We start from the raw sequence: 18811 nt of genomic DNA, 5'->3' as shown, positions 1-18811 counted from the left end.
ACACATACGTACCCCAGTCCCAACTTGCCACATTTGAGTTTCTATTCAAAATCCTCAAATGAAAAAGCCCCACTTTTCTTGGAATAAAGCAGTGTTTCCCGTGTAGCTCCAGATACCCTTAACTCCCAATCCTTCTCCCTCAGCCATCAAAGTGCTAGGATTACAGGTATGTATTACTATGTCAAACTTCTGGAAGTTACTGGGGCCATCAGCCTCAGTTTCTCCCACTGGAGAAAAAACATACTGGGGAAGGGTAGTGGAGTATGTAGGGAAATATTTTCACAGGCTGCTACATGCTCACACACATGGCCTTATGCAACCCTATGTAGAAAAAAAGTTTCTGGCTAAAAGCACACTGGTGTCCTTTTCCAAAAAAGGGTAGAGAGTAACTACAATGGAATCTCACAGGCTTTTCATGGGGATTCGCTGATGTCCCTGGATCAAACAAGCTAAGAGAGGGGGGTAGGTACAAACAGCTTATCTTATATTTTTTTCTCTGTAATAGGAAAAAAAAAATATTGTGAGAAAAGTAACACAACCCTGCACATTTTGGAGCACCTGGCCTCAGGTAAGAACATTTCATGAAAACAGAACTACTTACTGTTAGTACATTCATCTTTGGAGTATATTTCAAACATGGAAAATACCTAGAGATACACAGAGCTATGAACTCTGGTGCTACAGGGTTGTGTTGACACCTCACTCCTGGAACAATCACCAGAGAACCGAGAACAGTGAGCTGGAAAGGTGAAGAAGTGTCCACACGCTGCAACAGTGCCAGGGGGCCGTGGGTGCAGGGGCCGGTACTTACTCCGTGTTTCACAGTCTTCGCAGCGTGGGCAGCTTTCTTTTTTGCATCGTAATGAGTAAGAATGTCGATAATCGCCATGAAGTATACCTCTTTTCTAGGTGCATCTGGACAGGGAGGAAAGCAGAGACTGTGGGACATGTGACAACACTCAGCAAAAAAACCCAAGCCACTAGGAGGGGGATGGGAGTGAAGGAGGCAGAAGCCGCATTCTGGTGTCTCCCTGTACTGAAACAAGGCTGTGATCCGAGGGCTTTAATTTTGTTTCCTAATCTGCACTTTGTTCATGATAGCTAATTGTTTTTATGTAAAGAAAAATGCTATTTTTAGAATTTTCTGTAAAACAAGTAGAACTAATTACGCTTATTAATTAACCCCTTTCTACCATCAGACACTGCATTTTCTCCTTGGATAGAGTATCAGAACTGAATAAAGGATTTTAGGTCTCCATTATCTATTTTCTATATAGTTTCAAAAAATACATTGTTTTAATTATGAATAGTAAGAAATGTCTATTCAATTGTAATTAGTTTTCTTATGTTGAAGGAATGATTTTGGTGGGTAAAGTTAAAAATATAGAAACATTGAACCTAAACCTGTTGGCTGATATGGAGAAGGGGGGGCAGAAATGCTCTGTTTGATTATTAAGAAGGGAGTATTTTGTTTATTTTACCATATAAGTAAAATATTTTTGCCATGGATATGGAGCTAAAGTTGAAACCAACCAAACACCAGGGCCCTGAGGATTGACATGAGTGTGGCCCTGTAGAGGAGGGTCACAGATCTCATCCCGGGGTTAGCAGAAGAGGCAGGGAACCTCACGTGTATACTGGGGCCTGGCCTCTGCACCCTATGCAATATGTCAGCTTCACAAGAAGGCCATTTGACAGGCACAGTGGCCTGCACTTATCTACCTCACCCAGATCTGTGAGACACTAGATTTATTTAAAAGAGCCAAGTTGCTTTGTCGAGCCTCCATACTGGGGCTCAAACTCCGGGTCCCCCTCATGTCAGACAAGTGTTCTACCAATGAACCATGGCATCTTCCATTTTGAGACAGGTTCTTGTTAAGTTGCTCAGTCAGACTTCATACCCCTGAGCCTGGTATGAAAAAAAGTTTAATGTTAACATGTCTGCGGTATCTAACCTTTTGACACTGAGGTGTAACATTGTGATCTACAAATGTGTGGGATGCTTCATTCAGTACTATCCTGAGGTGTAAGCTGGACACGCCTGTCAGAATACACTGGGCATATCTGTCATAACACATTATCTACAAATGTGAGTGTAATATATTAAAATGCTTTCTAGTTTCCTCTAATATCTGGAATATCTGGAATTACTGTTTCTTTTGGAGACACATCACCGTTCCATATCAATGCATTTGACTCAGTAGGACCCTGCACAGTAGCGCCCTTGGAACTAGGGCCAGAATTACTGATAGGTCACAGTGCAAAAATCAAACCACTCTATACACAGAATGAGTCAGTAACACTGAGCTTACTTTCATGACATTTAATTGCATAAACATCAATGTTTGGATCAAACTCGCCAGGAGCCAAGGGTGGTGAGCTGTTGAGTGTGTTTCCAGGACTGTCTGGTGGCGTCCCAATTGGGTGGGTTCCGTCACTCTCTCCTTCCTCTTCCCCATCGTTCTCCTCACACTCAACTTCCTCTTGCTCTGCCCGCTCCACATCATGAATCCCCACCAGGAGGCTGTAGTCCATGAGTTTTAATTGTGCAAGGAACTGGAAGGGGAGAGGACAGGTCAGTTACTCCTTAACAAGCAAAGAATCAAACAATTTAGGATCAGAAGGGCACACACTGGGGAAGGCTCCAGGACATAATGGAGACCCCTGAGCCTCCTTTATGTGGTTCTCGTTCTTAGACGGCTTCCTCATTTCTGGCTGGTTCAGCGCTAGGATTATTTCCACCCCACCCAACAAATGCAAGGCTGCTTTCTGAGACTGGTATTTCCCATGTAGCTGCTGAGGTTCTCCTAAGAGTGTAGGTTGCTGTCTGTGAAGAGCCTTGGGAGTTTGTGTGTGTGGGGTTTATCCCAACAATAAAAACTGGTTAATGGGAAAAACCAGGGAGTCACCAGGTAGCCTCCTGGAAAGATCTTGGAAACCCAGATGTAAAGCGCCTAGCACATCACTGTCACACTGTTGGTCACCAATAAGCAAAGGCCCTTATAGCCCTGTCCACCATCGAGTGAGTGTTGTCAGTGCTCTGGTAAGTAACACATTCCCTCTGTACCCATTCAACTTGGGGCTGATGATGATGCTAAGGTGTTCCATTTCCCATGAGGTTCCAGGGGAACTGCCCCCTTTCCCCCTCCAGGCATGGCTATAGTGTCCAGCAAGGACAGCTGTGGGTTTGTCCCCTCCCATCTGTCAAGTTCTTTGACTTTGCCTGTTGCTTTCTTGTCCTGATCATTTTAATTAATTGGATCTATACAGATACATGGTGTGCAATGCTCTTACTGATACTGACGTGTGCACGTGTGCACGGCTTAACCGAGAGCAGGCTGATCAGCCCGTTGACTGACTGACTGGCTCTGCAGAATCCCTCTGCAGAAGGTGAATGGCCATCACTCTTTGAGAACTTGCCACCTCTCTGGGGCTATGATAGAGGGCATCTGGTAGCTTAGAGGAAGGGCACTTCCCCACACAACAGCCATGTCTTTGGTATGGTAGGATGGGTGTAAGCATGTGGGAGAGGTTCCTGACTCGTCTCCAATTAACTTTACTGTAAATCATGTCGGTGTGCGAGCGGAATGAGCTGGGCTCATTCCAAACATTTAAGTAAAACCACAACTTGGTGAGAAAGGAGAGTCCCACGGTGTGAACCCACAAGGAGAAAGACAGGCTGGGAACCAGGGCTCAGTTGTGCAGCTGGTGCCAACGCATATGGGAAAGGCAAGACATACCAATCCCCCCACACTGATCTCTTTAAACTTGTTTATTTTCTTGTTTATCTATGCTGCGGTCTCGCTACAGAGCCTTGGTCCAGCTAGAGTTTAGTAATGCAGACCAGACAGGTCTCAAACTCGCAGCTATTGGCCTTCCTCTGCCTCTTGAGTGTAGGGATTAAAGGCATGCACCATCATGTCTGGCTTGACTCATGCATTTATCTCAGAAATATGTAACATTATCAAATGTGTAGATTCAGAACTTCTTAGACCCTCTGCCTTTTCGCAAGTCTTAACCTGCCAGGCCTCTGGTTTCTTTCTTTTTTCCTCTCACAAGATCTAATCTATCTGATCCCTTTAGAATAAGTTCCTCATTATCCCGAATTCCTGTAGTTGAACGTTCTTTTGGTGCTGGGTACCCGTACATGTCAAAGCACAGAGTCCATCATAAAGCCAAACCTTATCCTGTGTTAACTCCTGGAGCTAGGACCTTCCTCGTGATTTTTATGAGTATTGGAACCAACCCTTCTTTGGTTGGTGGCCATGTGGTCAAAAGTTATAAACTCTTTTTAGCAGGTCGAAATGAACCTCTTTACATCCTCAAACCCCACCTCCCAACTCTGTAAGCTGCAAATTAACACTCCAATCTGACTGTTCAACATTTGACTGCATGGTTAAAAACTGTAATCCTTGTAAGAGTCTCAAAAACATAATAATAAAACTACATTAAAATAAAAGCTGTAATCATCCTCCCTGAGAGTCTTTGTGGGACACAAACTCCTGGCTGTGGCCTTTGATTTTCAGTTCACATTTCATATCAGTGTGTTTGGGAGTGTGGACTCTGAGTAGTTAACTCATTGTTTGATTCAGTTGTTGTCTGTCTGCATCCCTGGACTCAACTCTCCCCTCAGGCAAAGGGACAGTAACAGGACCGGAACAGAGGATGTTGTTTTAAGGCTGAAGAAAGACAGAAACTTTATGGGAAGGACAACAGGCTCCACAGATGCTGGCCAGCCACCCTGCCTCCTGCATCCAGAACGAAGCCTTTATTCATAGTCATGATTGTGGGTCCATAACACAGGAAGCTGAGAGGCTCAGCGAGGATGCCCTGGGGCCGGCCCAGACTAGAACTGTGTGGGGTATGTGTCCTCAATGCCCTGTGGCTTTCCTTACTGTTAGAATCAGAGTGGACAAGAAGCAAGAAGAAAACAAAAGAGAGTTTTGTTCTAAGATCCTTTCTTTCTTTTATGCAGAAAAAGATTTATATACATGTACTAAATGAATATATGAAAGCTATCCAAACTGCAGGAGTCTGTCACACAGACAAAAATTTCTATTTCAGGGAGAGAAAAAACCCAATTAGAACAGATTTTTAAATGACAACTATGTCTTGTTTCAAAAAAAAAAAAAAAACATAGACTATTTACTGAATTATAATAAACTTAGATCTTTTTTCTTTATTTTCCCCCGTTTTGTGACAGGTTTTATTGTGTAGACTTAGCTGACCTAGAACTCACCATGTAGACCAGATTGGCCTTGAACTTACAGCGATCTTCCTGCCTCTGTGTTCTGGATGCTACAGTTAAAAGAGTGCACCACCATCTGTCTTAAACTCACAAAGAATTTAGGGGGAAAAAAGTGAAAATGACACACACATACACTGGCACACAAGCACATGTGAGCATGCAAGCATGCAGGCATGCACACACACTTGTAATAATAGCAGTCACACTAGCCATCCAAAAATCTGAAAGCATGGGACTCATGAAAAAAGAAAACTCGATTATCAAGATCAGATGTTACGTTACTGCACAGTAATTACCTGCTTAAAAATTTAATGATGCTTCCGCATGGGTTTCAAAGGTAAAGACACTGTTATCAGCCACCGAGAAACACTCTAAATAAATGAACGCTCTGCCTCCACTCCCACATGGCAGCTACATGTGTGAGAAAACCATATATGGGGTTAACTATTTAATACATTAATTATTAGAGACAGCTGAGCATTTCATAGAACTCAACTCCAATTCTGCGCTGCCTGGGTTACATTCTTCCTGGATGCAATCTCAGTGATGGGAGGCCAACAGAAAGGGGAAAAAAACCAAACACATACATACACACACACATACACACACACACACACACACACACACACACACAAAGACACACAGAAAACAAGAGTTTTGGAGGCAGGTCACAGATCACCCTAAAGGGTTATTTACCATAATTGCTAAAACAATATTATTCACAAGATCAAAAAAAATCTCTTGATTAGTAAGTGAAAATCTAAGAGAGAGTGTTTCTTCTACTCTACAGTTCTGAATTACTAGGTAGATCAAGTTGATTATCAAGTAAAGAGGAAATACTTAACTAACATGCATTTTTAAAATAAGAACTGGCAGCCAAACAAAATGAACTGCTTATTAATAAAACATTACACAAGGAAAACAAACACCTTACTTAAACAAACACACAAACCAAACCAAACCATCTACACACACACACACACACACACACACACACACACACACACACGATCATGGAGGCTAAAATGATAGAAAAAAAATAGCTAAAGTCTAAAGACAGGGCTCATCAATTAAGAGCACTGACTGCTTTTCCAGGGGACCTGGGTTCAAATCTTGACACTCACATGACAGCTCACACCTGTAACTCCGGTTCCAAAAGATCTGACACACTCACACAGACATATATGGAATTTAAAAAAATTAAAAAGACCTAATGATATTTAGAAATAAACATGGCCAGCCTGTGTCTTGTGATGAAAAGATGGTCAGAAGGTTAAGGTGCAGATGCAGCCGCTGTTCCTCCCGTCAGGAGGAACCAAACAGTGGCGTCATCCTCTGGCTCCACTCACCCTGATTGTTTTTGTTTAATGACATGAGAAAAAAAAACTCTCCACAAAGCTTTTCTCTAAGAGGCAGATAATAGTACAGTGGGAACAGTATTTCAAAGGAAAAAAAAGACACATGAAAGTAACAGCTAAGAGAAACCTAGTGAGTAATTGCCTAAATTAAAATTTGTACTGTCTTGTAACTCGAAAAATGATAAGAAAATACCTTCCCCCCAGTTTATTTCAAGAAGACTGGAGTAAGAAAAAGCCCAACAGGAAAGCTAAGCTATCAAGGTTTTTATTTTGCTTTCCTTCCTTCCTTCCTTCCTTCCTTCCTTCCTTCCTTCCTTCCTTCCTTCCTTCCTTTCTTCCTTATTCCTAAAGTAAACAGCATTAAAAATGAACCTCTTTCAAAACAGGCTCTACATTCACGAAAGCACTGGCTCCTGTTTGCCACCCTCACTGAGGACCACATACCCAAACTGCTCCATGCTGACCCCTTGAAATGGCTCCCCACTTCCTGGTGTCAGCACAGCTGTGTTAACAGGGAACCAAGGTGAGACTGTGCACACCTACACAGGGTATGAATCAGAGGGAAGGACACCCTGTTCTGTCACCCGTATCTCTGTTTGACATGCTCTGGTGTTGGAGCAAACCCAGCACTCATGCTTTACCATGCTGGCTGCTGCTGGTGTGTGTGTGTGTGTGTGTGTGTGTGTGTGTGTGTGTGTGTGTGTGTGTATGTGTGTACGTGTGTGTCTCGGGGGAAGGCTCTTCAACCCCAAAGGCAGGGCATTCAAGAATGGGGACATGTTACCGAAGACAACATGGCTTGCTGGTTCTTATCCTGACTGGGCACACTGCTTCTTAAAACCAGATCCTGTAACATAAGGTCTGTATATATGTGGGCCGTGGGTAGTGGAGGATATATATATTCTAATCTTCCACTATAGATTTGAAACGATGGCTTAAAAGCCCCTAAAAGCTAACGGAGTTAGTGGCACAGTGAGCTCATGCTGGGACATGGTGGGCCTCCCCGGCTGGTTTTTCTTACCTCGACATCCTTTTTCAGTTTTTCCAGGAATATCTTTTTGTTGTTGTCATCAATATAAATCTTTTGGCCCTCATTGATGAAGTCATTGTCCTTTAACGTTGGCAGCTCTTTGGCCTAGAACAAAGGAGAAGGAGGAGTCTAAATAAAGCCGAAAAAACTACGTGTTTTCTCCAACCTGGACACGTAGGTTGGTTTTGCCCACCTAGGCAGGGGCAATAAAGCATAAGGTGGCTTAATACCACCAGGGTGAACCAATGAGCCTGGAGCACGGAGACATTCCAGCTAGGCATGCTCCCCATCTATGACACTTCATGGCTTTTGGAGGAATGAAACAGATGGAGCTCTTTTTGGTTCACTTTCTTATAAGAAATTTCCCAAGCATTGACCATGTATTCCTGGAGTACTTTATGACGAATCCTCTACTGTGTACTCCCACACTACCTACCCTCTGACCCTCTTGGGTGGCCTAAACTGGACTTTGGTTACACATAGCATCCTGTCTCACAAAGTCCCATCCATCAGCTGTGTGCCGAGTTGGGGAGAGCATCCAACCAGAGGTTTGGCCGTTGGTCCTCAAACAAACAATACTGTAACACACAAAGGTAACACGCAGTGGACTCAGATGAGAAATTCTACCCTTCACATGTAATCATGGGAATGAGCAGTTGAGTAATTACCCTCCTGTTTGCCAATGCAAGCAAGAGGGTTGAAGAAACTCAAAGTGAAGGTTACAGCAGCCGAAAAGGTGTTAGCCTGTGCTACAGCACACAGAACACAGGCATCTGGTTTTAAGATTGTGCGGATTGTACTTCATGCAATCCTCACTCTGGGAAAGTTCAAAGGCCAAACCACCCCCTCCACCCCAATTCCTTTCTGCTACCCACAGCTGCAAGGAATCCAACGTAATACACTGTCCTTCTTGGCCGTATGCTGAGCCCCTAATGGTCCTTTTTCTGCTAAGGAAAAAAAGAATCCATGGAAACAATATATCCTCTTTCCTGGCTCCTCACACTGTTTCCAGCTAAAGAAACTTCACTGGGGCTGATCTATTGAGTTTCCTTTCAAATGTCTGAATGGTACGCATCTCTCATTATGAAGAGTGAAGTATATGGATATATGCATACATACATCAATAACATATATTCATATGTTTATGTGTATTATGTTTTTCCAAATTATTAGCTTTGCTATTTTGTGTCACTTTGAGAAGAGAACATTATGACCATTTTGTGACTGAAATGGTCACCAACATAATTTTTTTATTAAAGAAGGGTTGTCAAGTCTCAGAAATTTAATAGGCAGTTCTCGAATTGCTGTCCCACAGAGATGCTACATTGAGTAGTAACTCCCCACTGTAAAGGAGTTGGTCATCTTGTTTGGGAAGCAGGATCACAGGCAAACATCCTTGTAAGACCTTAGAGTGAGATGTGTTTTCAGATCCATTTAAGCTGAGTCAGGGTCTAATCTTTGGAAGGAGAGTGTTAATAAAGATTTTTTAATACAGGATTAAGCAGAAGGGTTGTGAGAAAGAGAGGCACCCAGAAACAGAACACACCCAAGAGCATGGTGTGGGTCTCTCAAAACAGAGTTTCAGAAAGTAAGATGAACATTAAGAATAATGTAGTGTTAAAAAAATAGAAACTATGAACATCTTCCTTCAGAAGACAGCACACGGATGTTAACGGTAAAATCACTTGTATTGGACTTAAAACTGCAAGTACAATGTTTGTGTGTATGCGTGTGCACACACACAGGCTTTGGAGAGCCTCTCAACCCCAGGGATTGGAGAAGTGTGCCACCACGGAGGTGTCACCCCAGCTTCCTAAGCCTGAGTTTTGAAGTGAACAGTGCAGAAGCCCTGAAGTTTTAGCAAGCTTTATTCTGAGAGCAGCAAGTGGAGATACTGGTGTAAATCTGATGTAAAAGATTAGGTTCCCCGAGAAGCAGGCAGACCTCCCCTCGAAGCTAGGAATGAAGGTCCTGGGAGACAAGCTGAATGCTTTTGTGTAGTTTTGCTCTAGGGTTGCAGGGTCTGGAATTACATCTCCACTTTGAGTCTATTTATCTCACTTCTGTATGTAAGAAATTACTGGGGAAAGGTATTTGTGTGTGTGTGTGTGTGTGTGTGTGTGTGTGTGAATTCAAGCAATTTTAGGGCTGAGATGACACACCACACATGAAGCAGTAAAGTACACACTGAGCGTGTGTTTGTAACACAAGTCAAATTAATGAAGATAAATGACATTTCAAGCTCACCCCAGCAGAATTCCCTCATGTGACAGGGCAAAGTCTAATCCTACACCTCATAAAACTCTGGATACCCTGGACTGTATTACTAAGCTTGCTTGTGAATTTCACAGGCACTGGGGATGTATTTAGGTTGGATCTGGTTCAAAAAAAGGGCAACCAGATTGGTTAAACGACTTAAGGGCTTATTGAAAGGATCAAGAGGCTGAGGCAGGTCCTTAGGAGGGCAGCTGTGGGCAGGGAGTCTAATATGGTGGGCAAATGCCCCTCTCCCATATGCTTTCCCTTAAATAGTACTTAGGACACACCCAAGTCCAGATCTAGTCAGTGCAGGTAAGGGCTGAGTTTAAGATAAGGCGTGTACTACAGGTATGTACAAACACATAAGCAGAGGAAACCCCTCCCCCACCAGCTAGTTCTCCTGTCTCTGGATCTGGACAGGTGAGTGTGCGATCAGTCCCCTCTCACTTTCCTGCTGAGGCTGACTTTGCACCTTCACCTCCACCCAGGAGATGCAGATTAAAACTCATAGTTCTAGATACAACTGAACCCAGGCTGGCTGCTGCGGCTTGTCTCCGCTCCTCCATTAGCTGTGTGTCCTTGAGCATTGTGTCTCTTTCTGTGACTTGGCCTCTCATCTTCATGTAGGATTAGTAAGTAGAGGGTTGTTGTGAGATTTGCACAGGTCACACATGTTGAAGGGTGAGAGCAGAGTTTGCCATGTGTAGTTACCGTGACTCGTTTGTCATGTTTTCAGACACGGCTTCTTTAGGCAAAGCTGCTGCTGAGAAATCCTGAGCAAAGCTATTTTCTAAAAGATGTCACATTAAGAGTTACCTAACTGGCTGTGACTTTGACCAGCTTCTTGGTTCAGCCCTAAACCACTTCTTCAGTTAAGTAATGGGAAAATAACCATAGCTGTGCAATAGGGTTAGTGTGTGGACTGAAAGGCAGCATGCAGGCTTGCCCAGAAGAACCCAGAGAGTGTGTTTTCTCTCCACCCCTCCCTTTTCCTAAGGTCTTAAAGGTACAGACTCTCTTACCTTAGCTTATCAGTAACATAGACCATGCTTAAGACTTCCTTGGTTCTGTTTTTCTTAGTCATGTGTTTAAGGGTTTACAATGCAGCCCTTTATGAGGCTGGACCAGCTGGTGTGTGCCAGGGTTACTGTACAGAGCACACGGTGGCCCAGGGTACACACTGGGCAGACGCAGCCATGGTGTCATGGTTGGTCTCTCACTGCCTGCTTCAGCGTTTCCACATCTATAAGCTGCTTAGTCAACCTCAACTCTGCCTCCTGTGTCTAGAAAACCTGGGACCTTCAGCAGAGCTTACCCCAGTAGAAATCTCTCCCTAACATACACTGTGTTAGAACCTGAAAACTCAAGTAAGACTAGAATATGGCTGTATACTAAAAACTGGCTAATTTAACTCCTTGGAGTAATTACTTAAACTTATGTAATATATGTTGAATCCATGGAATCAAATGTAATGCTTTTGGGAGGAAATACCAGGACAAACAGAGGAGTTTGGAGAAAAGATCATCCACAGACTGCCTCACCTGGGGATCCATCCCATATACAGCCACTAAACCCACGCACTATTGCTGATGCCAAGAAGTGCTTCCCGATGGGAACCTGATATGGATGCCTCCTCAGAGGCTCTGCCAGAGCCATACTGATACAGAGGAGGATGCTCGCAGCTAACCATCTGACTGAACATGGGGACAGCAATGAAGAAGCTAAAGAAAGGACTGAAGGAGCTGAAAGGGTCTGCAACCACATGGGGAGAATAACATGGGATCTATGGCTCCAGATGCATGTGCAGCAGAGGATGGCACTATCTGGCATCAATGGGAGGAGAGGTCTTTGGTCCAGTGAAGGCTCATTTTTCCAGTGTAGGGGAATGCCAAGGTGCTGAGGTGGGAGAGGGTGGTTGGGAAAAGGTTGCGCCTTCATGGAAACAAGGGGAGGGGGAGGGGGAATGGGAGTGATGGGAAGGGGATAACATCTGAAATGTAAATACAGAGAATATCCAAAAATAAAAAAATGAAAAAAAGTAATGCTTTTTATACATACAGCCAAGGACAGGAATTTGCTGATTTTTTTCCCTGTTACTTTTCTATGGTTTGGGTTTTCATGGTGAGTGGGTAGTTTAGTGATGATTATTTTGCTGACCTAAAGCAAAAGTCCATGCCTATCCATCAGAAAATATAACTGAGGCACAAGAGAACTAGAAATTGATTCTTAGGAGGTGGTAAATTTACTGGGAACACTAAAGTTGCTATGAGCTATGAAACCCCCCGAAGCTCTGGGCTTCGGTTAGATCACAGTACCAAACCCTCTCAGCAGGTATTCTCCTACAGTGAGGAACAGACTATGAGAACAGACTATCAACAGTACAAGGTCAGGATGGCACATATGAGAGACACAGCAAGAGGGACAGGAACCTGGACCACATCCAGCTCAAGGTCAAGTTTCTAATTAATCCTTATTCCCTATAGCTCAACAAGGGAGTGAAGGGATCATTTAAGGGGAGTTTTAGCTGGAGGTTTGAGACTTTAAATGTTCAGAACACATTCTCAGTTGTAGAAGCGACCACAGCCCTGCGGACGTGAGGCGGACACGCCTTGGCACACCTGAGATAAAGGACTGAGGAAGACTTTGTACGTGCTTCCCCTGGAACTAGGTAGGCTCAAGGTATAAAGCAAGGTCTCACAAATTTGTTTCATATTACTAACATTTTTATACTTAAAAATATCAAATTACTATGACGTTTTACTGACTCCCTAAATATAAAACCAAAACTATAACAAAAAGCGATTTTTATGATTTAACAGAAGAAGTTTTTTTTTTTTTTGGTCAAGTAAGGGTTAACTCTAACACATACACATATGTGTGTGTGCATAACTTCTATCATTTTTACAGTTTAATAAACAATCCATTTTAAGGCTTATAAGATCAGAAGTTATACAGGATTTTGTGTTCAATTACAAAAACCGACTTCGCTTTCAGATGGCAGTTAAAAAATTACTACAAAAATTAAACTGGTGTCTGTAGTCATAAATATAACTCTAAACATACATAACTCCAAGGTAAATTACATTGGGTTTTATTTTTATTCTGTATTTTATACAAAACAGCTAAGTGTATGTTTCTGGTCATTAAAATACAGAGTCCACAACATGGAGCTGAACTTTTGTTCTGCATCCAAACATTACTAGGAAGATAGAGTGCCTTGGTCACACGTGAGTGTTTAATGCAGGCAGGATTTGGTACCAGAAGGTTTCAGTGCAGAGGAGTGTGCGTATCACTGCACACTGAGATTAAAGGACTTGTATTTTAGAATGAGATGGATTTTTGTTCCATGTGCTCACTTAGTAGCCTACGTAATTTTTTTTTCCCACTGTAAAGCTCCATGTCAATGGCTGCTCTTGGGGTGTCTTTGATGGCTGCTACTTTGACACTTCAAGCCAAACACACAACTTAAAAGGCATGGAGTCAGTGTTGTCTCATGCCAGGGACTGCTTAGGTTCCCGGTTTATTTGCTATTACAAGCTCATCCAAATGAAAATAAGCTTGTGAAAAAGAATACAATTCTCTGCTTGTCATAGAAAATCAGTCCACAAAGTAGAAAATGCCCCAGAACTGCCCCTGCAAGGGGAAGAATGTAGGTAACCCTTGCACAGGGGCGGGATAAAAGCAGTTTGATGGAATAACATCACATGCATGGTATCAATTTGGGGTAACAAGAAATGCTAGGGCTTTATAATGAAATCAGTTCCACTTCCCCAAACAGCCAAGCCACAAATTTAATACATGAAAAGGCAAATTAGCCAATGTGGGTGAAGTTCACGGAGAAGAGGCAATGCTAACAGGTGTGTTCCCACAAGACTGCATACAATAATCTTCCTTCCCCACAGAAGGGATGGCAACCTAAGTGTCCAGCTTGGGAAATGGCATAGTATATCCTTCTAACTTGTAATGTCCATAACTGAAACAAGGAGAGTGTACATCTGGATGTGACCATTTCATACATTTTATTTTGGGATCAGTTTCTATGTAAAACATGGAAAAAACTGTATCTCAACACACCCGTGAAATTGTGCTGAAATTAAAAGCACGAATCTGGTAAGCTTAACTGTCACAGTGCTACTTAGGACTGTTATACTCTAGCTACAGACTCTTTCTCCAAGTATCTTAAGTGGACATGTAAAAAATATTACTTAAAATACTTTCACCTTTTAATGAATAGTAAGTATCCATATAAAAGGTAATGGCTTGGTCTTCCTCCATAAGCAATGATGTGGCAGTTAAGTAGTCTCCAAGATCTAGAAAATAGGACCTTCAAAATAAGTTTGTTTCAGGAGTTGGAAGAGTTGGCTCAGTGGTAAAGAGCATGCACTATTTTTAAAGAGAACCTGAGTTCAAATCCTGGCACCTACTCAGGTGGCTCATCCCTGCTTGACCCCAGTTGTATGGGGATTTAACAGCTCTAACTTGTATAGGCACAAAGCCACACACAGAGCTCTCGTTCCCTCTCTCTCTCTCCCCCCTCTCTATCTGTATATGTAAATATACACATATATAATTAAAATAATAAAAATTAAAATGAATAGTATTTGTTTAAGGTTTGTTCCAATTTGTTCTTATGATTCTATGACATGCATATCTGTTGTTGGTGATAATGTAAGAAATCTTATTTATTTATTTTATGTGGTCAGACAGACCAGAAGAGGGGATCTGATGGCCATTATAAATGGTTGTGAGCCACCATGTGGTTGCTGGGACTTGAACTCAGGACCTCAGGAACAGCAGTCAGTGCTCTTAACCACTGTGCCATCTCTCCTGGTCTTGTAAGAAATCTTAAAGACTGAAGACTCCAGGAAAGTTTCTTAAGTCCTCTTGATTCTGTTTTAACACGAACATAGCAAACATCTTTGCTTACCATTCTAAGAATTGCATAGAAGCAGCAGGGCTGGCTTAAATTTAAGCCACATTCTGCATGTTAAATATCTTCTCTTTACCCCCAACTTTAGCTAGAAGCAACTGCTTCTAGGAGTTGCTGGCTTACAATACTTCCCGTGTACTTGTGTGTGCTTCTAATACTCAGCTGAGTTCTGGCCACTGGAAACAAGTGGATCTCAGGCACTTTTGCCTTTACACAGCACAAATGTCCAAAAGGCTGGGGGATTTCAATGCTGTCGTAAGTGCCAAGTCTGGAAGATGTTCATACGAATCCTCTGTTTTTCATATGCCAAGCTTACCAGTCTGGAAAAATTGCAGCGTGGATTAAAAGCTGGAAACCCCTGCTCATAAGGCGACGAGTTTCCAACTCATCCTAGAGCACTTGCCTAACATTCCATCTCAGCATCACACATACCACAAGCAAACAGCTCTACTTCCCAGGATACCTCATGGTTTCCTCAGTCTCCCAAGGGCTTACTTACAGAGACATAGGCTGATATAATGTCCCAGAACACGAGTCTATTAATAATATCAGCATCTTCAGCTTTGAACAGAACAAGTGTAATTTTGGTGAATGCTAAGTACGGGACTCTAAATGTGGTCTGCTGTTATCAGAATTTCTGAGAGAGTCCAGAAAGGCTTGATTTAAAACCAGAATTTTTACAAACTCTTGGAACAAGTGAACCAATGCAATGATCCAATCAAATCCTCTCTCCCCAGTCCCTTCCTTTCTTTCTTTGTAAAATCTGACCTGTTGTCAAACCTCCCAATTCCATCACTTTGATCCCCTTGCCTGGTCTCAATGCTGGACTCAGATCCTACACTCTTTGATGTCTTTGGTCCCAAACTCTCTTTTAAAACCATCTCTGGTCCACAGGAACCTAGTTCCTAGTGCTGTCTTGTTGATGCCTGGGGCAGGGGAAGGAACTCAACAATCAAGTGCTTGTTTTGCATACTTAAACGGTAAGTCAGACTGCTGGGATTGGGGGGGGGGAAAAACCAGTGAAATAATGCCTACTGCCCTGAAGAGAAACCATGCCCTGCCATTTGGGCGTTTCTTCTGGCCACTGAGGAAGGAAACAATTTCCCTTCCATCTGGGGAGAAGAGGGAAGATACAGAGTAAGTTTAAAGCATTAGCTGCCTAGAAGTCCCCAACAATGTCCCCTGAGGTGACAGCTCACCATAAGTGGGAAGGCATACCAAAAAAAGGTTTCCCGAAGGGCACACTATGTGTTTTCTGTACCTTGTTCAGGGTCGCGCACCTCCCTATCTTTCCTATAACTGCAAGGATCAGACAGGGGCAGGGATTAAGTATAATGGGGGACCACTTAAGATCTCTGAAGAAATGCTGAAATGGGGTTTGGGAAAGGAGATTGAGGGGGTATTAATGATCAATCCTATTGAACCTTCATCCAGTAATAGGTAAAATGTCAGAGCCAGTGGCAGCCTCTTAATCGCCGGTGCAATTTATAATGCATGAGAATCAACAAGGAGGCTTTTTGTGACAGGTTATCAAAGTGTCAACAATGATTATTGCCAATATAGCTTTGTAAATGCCAATTGCAGGGCTGCTGCTTTCTTTCCAGTGGGTCCAGGGAAGACTCGATATGTTAAAAGCAGTCTTTTGACCCTTTAACTTCCTTCACACCGACTTCACTTTACTGGAAAATCAGACCTGCATTTGGAGAACTGTTCAGAGCGAAGTACAAAATGCATATGTGTGTAAATCCCTGGGACCCTCTTGCTCAAGAACACTGGCTTTTTAAAGAGTCAGGTCAAATCCCCTGGAGATCAAGTGAGTCCAGTCACATTTCCTTTTACTCCCCCAGAGCCCCTGCCGTGGGGCTGGCTCTGGAAGCACGCTAAGACTGCCATTTGTAAAAGGCAGTCCGCTCAGCTATAATTAGTAATTTGACGTCACACTGGAATTGGACCGCAGCTGTGAAAAGATCGACCACCAGGGAGATTCGCATTTCTCTGTCTCATTTAGAGGGGGCGACACTGTCAGAGCCATGAATGGAAGATGCCCTTCCATTAAAACGCAAAGAATTAAGGAATAAAACAAGCCATAGCAGCTGTCAGAATTTGACAGTGATTTTTTTTGAAGGACTCCCATAAAAAAATATCTAGACATCTGTACATAAATGTTCTGATACTTGTTGCCATAAAAGTTAATTCCATTATTGTTAGAATCTGGGGCCGTATCTCCCCCAGTTCCATCTCCGTTATTATGCTAATGAAAGCATACTAATGATGTGTCAAGATGAAATCCAAGGGACAGCACTTGTCTGCACCTATATCACTAAACATTGAAAATGTCAGTTTTCAAAACTTGTCATCAACAAGTTAAAAGTGCAGGAAATTAGATAATGATCCCAGAGAAGGCAGACTGAGAAGGTGAGGCTGAGATGGCTGATTAACCTCGCAGTGCAGAGTCTCTGGGAAGGAGGCACTACCTAACAGGGATGGTTCTGAGGCGGACAGCGCTGCACAGCCATTACAGCCATGCCAGCATTCCTCTCCGAGGCTGAAAGGTAAGAAACAGAGGATTTCAATGACAGGTACCAGTGGCCGTTCTGAAGGCGCTCATGGTTTTACGCATGAACACAAAAAATGCTCTACTTTTAAAGAAGAGTCAAAACTATTCATTAATCATGGGGGAAAAAAAACAACCTACAACTGAACAAACAAAAAGGGAAGGTCAGAGTTCAGCCGCGGCAGCACAGAATGATAGCTGATTGTACCTGAGTATTTCCAGATTATCAGGAAACTCGCAGACTGAGCCACCCGGCCCCTCCAGCAGCCATGCTCTGCTGGGTGGACATCAGTTCTGACTGCCTTTGTACTTGCAAGCGATTTCTCCTCGCCTGCCTTCCCATTTAGAATAAAACACACATGGATGGGTGAGGTAGCCCTATAGAACCTTAGGGGGGGTTGTCAGACCCTTAAACCTGCACCAGCACAGTGGAGACTGCTCTGCCTTCGCTCAGAGCAAGAGTGCTGAGCCCTGCGAGACTTCCACGGCAGAAGTCCCAGGAAGATTAGCTACCAAGCGGCCCAAATCAAACACCTGAAAACATGCGTGAAAAATGCTCAGACTCCTTAGGCGGAGGAAATATAAATGGGTTGTTTCGCTAAAATAGTTAGAAACCAGATCATTTTCTTGACTATTTAAAAAAAATACTCTGGGTGGACTGTTTTAGTACCATATTTAACCTTCATGCCATGCTCTGGTTAACACAGTTAATTTCCCAGTCATTTTCATGGCTTCTGGGATTAACACAAAATTTGTACAGGTCCTTTAACAGAAGGAGAAACAGGTTGTCCCCGAATCTGTTGCCTGCCTGAGGATCCTGTTCCCCTAACTAGGCTAATTTGTCTTGCCTCAGTGGGAAAGGATGTGTCCAGTCCTGCAGTGACTTGTGCCAGGGTGGGTGATACTCGGGGGCGGCTATGTGAGGGGGAGGAGGACTCACCCTCTGACTGTCACTTCCTGACTGTATAGCCTTGAACAAGGTATCAAACCTACGTGTGAAACTAAAATGGAAAGTAAAGGGTCCTGTGAAAATTCAGTTGTGTTTGATTGTGTTTTGTCAGGGGAAACATGAAGGAGTGTTTCCCTGAAGTGAACACACTTCAGGAAAGACTGAGGCAGTCCGGTGAAGAAACACTTGGCTGAAAAAGACACAGGAGAGAGGATGCTCTGGTGCAGCAAGCAGGTGACAAAGGGCTCTTTGCTGACGACACCACCTACGTACTGGTCCACCTTACAGTTCATAGCTAGGACTCCACAGAGAGAGACATGCCAAACCCTCTGGTGGTGTGCTGCATTTCCGGCCTGTGTTGTCAGGAAGACAGCAGTTCAGTTCACAGGTCAGCAGTGGAAGCTCAGTCCACTCGAAAATGCTTCACAGAGACAGCAGCAGTCCAGTTCGGTAGAGTCGGGTAGCCAACACAAATCAGCGGCG

The 18811-nt window shown here is 43.2% G+C and overlaps 1 protein-coding gene across 2 annotated transcripts in view; it reads right to left on the bottom strand.

The window, feature by feature from the left end:
- The window catches only part of PIP4K2A (phosphatidylinositol-5-phosphate 4-kinase type 2 alpha), a 156868-nt gene that overhangs the window by 2611 nt on the left and 135446 nt on the right, over positions 1-18811 (bottom strand). For both annotated transcript variants that reach the window (XR_013975049.1, XM_080917749.1), the window contains exons 7-9: positions 7628-7741; positions 2313-2556; positions 812-915 (exon numbers count right to left, since the gene is read on the bottom strand). Coding sequence is in view for 1 of the 2 variants with exons in the window: in XM_080917749.1 (XP_080773875.1) it covers positions 812-915; positions 2313-2556; positions 7628-7741 (462 nt within the window). In the remaining variant the exon portion in view is untranslated. The remainder of the gene's footprint in view (positions 1-811; positions 916-2312; positions 2557-7627; positions 7742-18811) is intronic.

The sequence above is a fragment of the Micromys minutus genome (assembly GCF_963924665.1).
Source record: "Micromys minutus genome assembly, chromosome: 6".
Lineage (NCBI taxonomy): Eukaryota > Metazoa > Chordata > Mammalia > Rodentia > Muridae > Micromys > Micromys minutus.
This window is presented reverse-complemented; position numbering and strand designations above follow the sequence as displayed.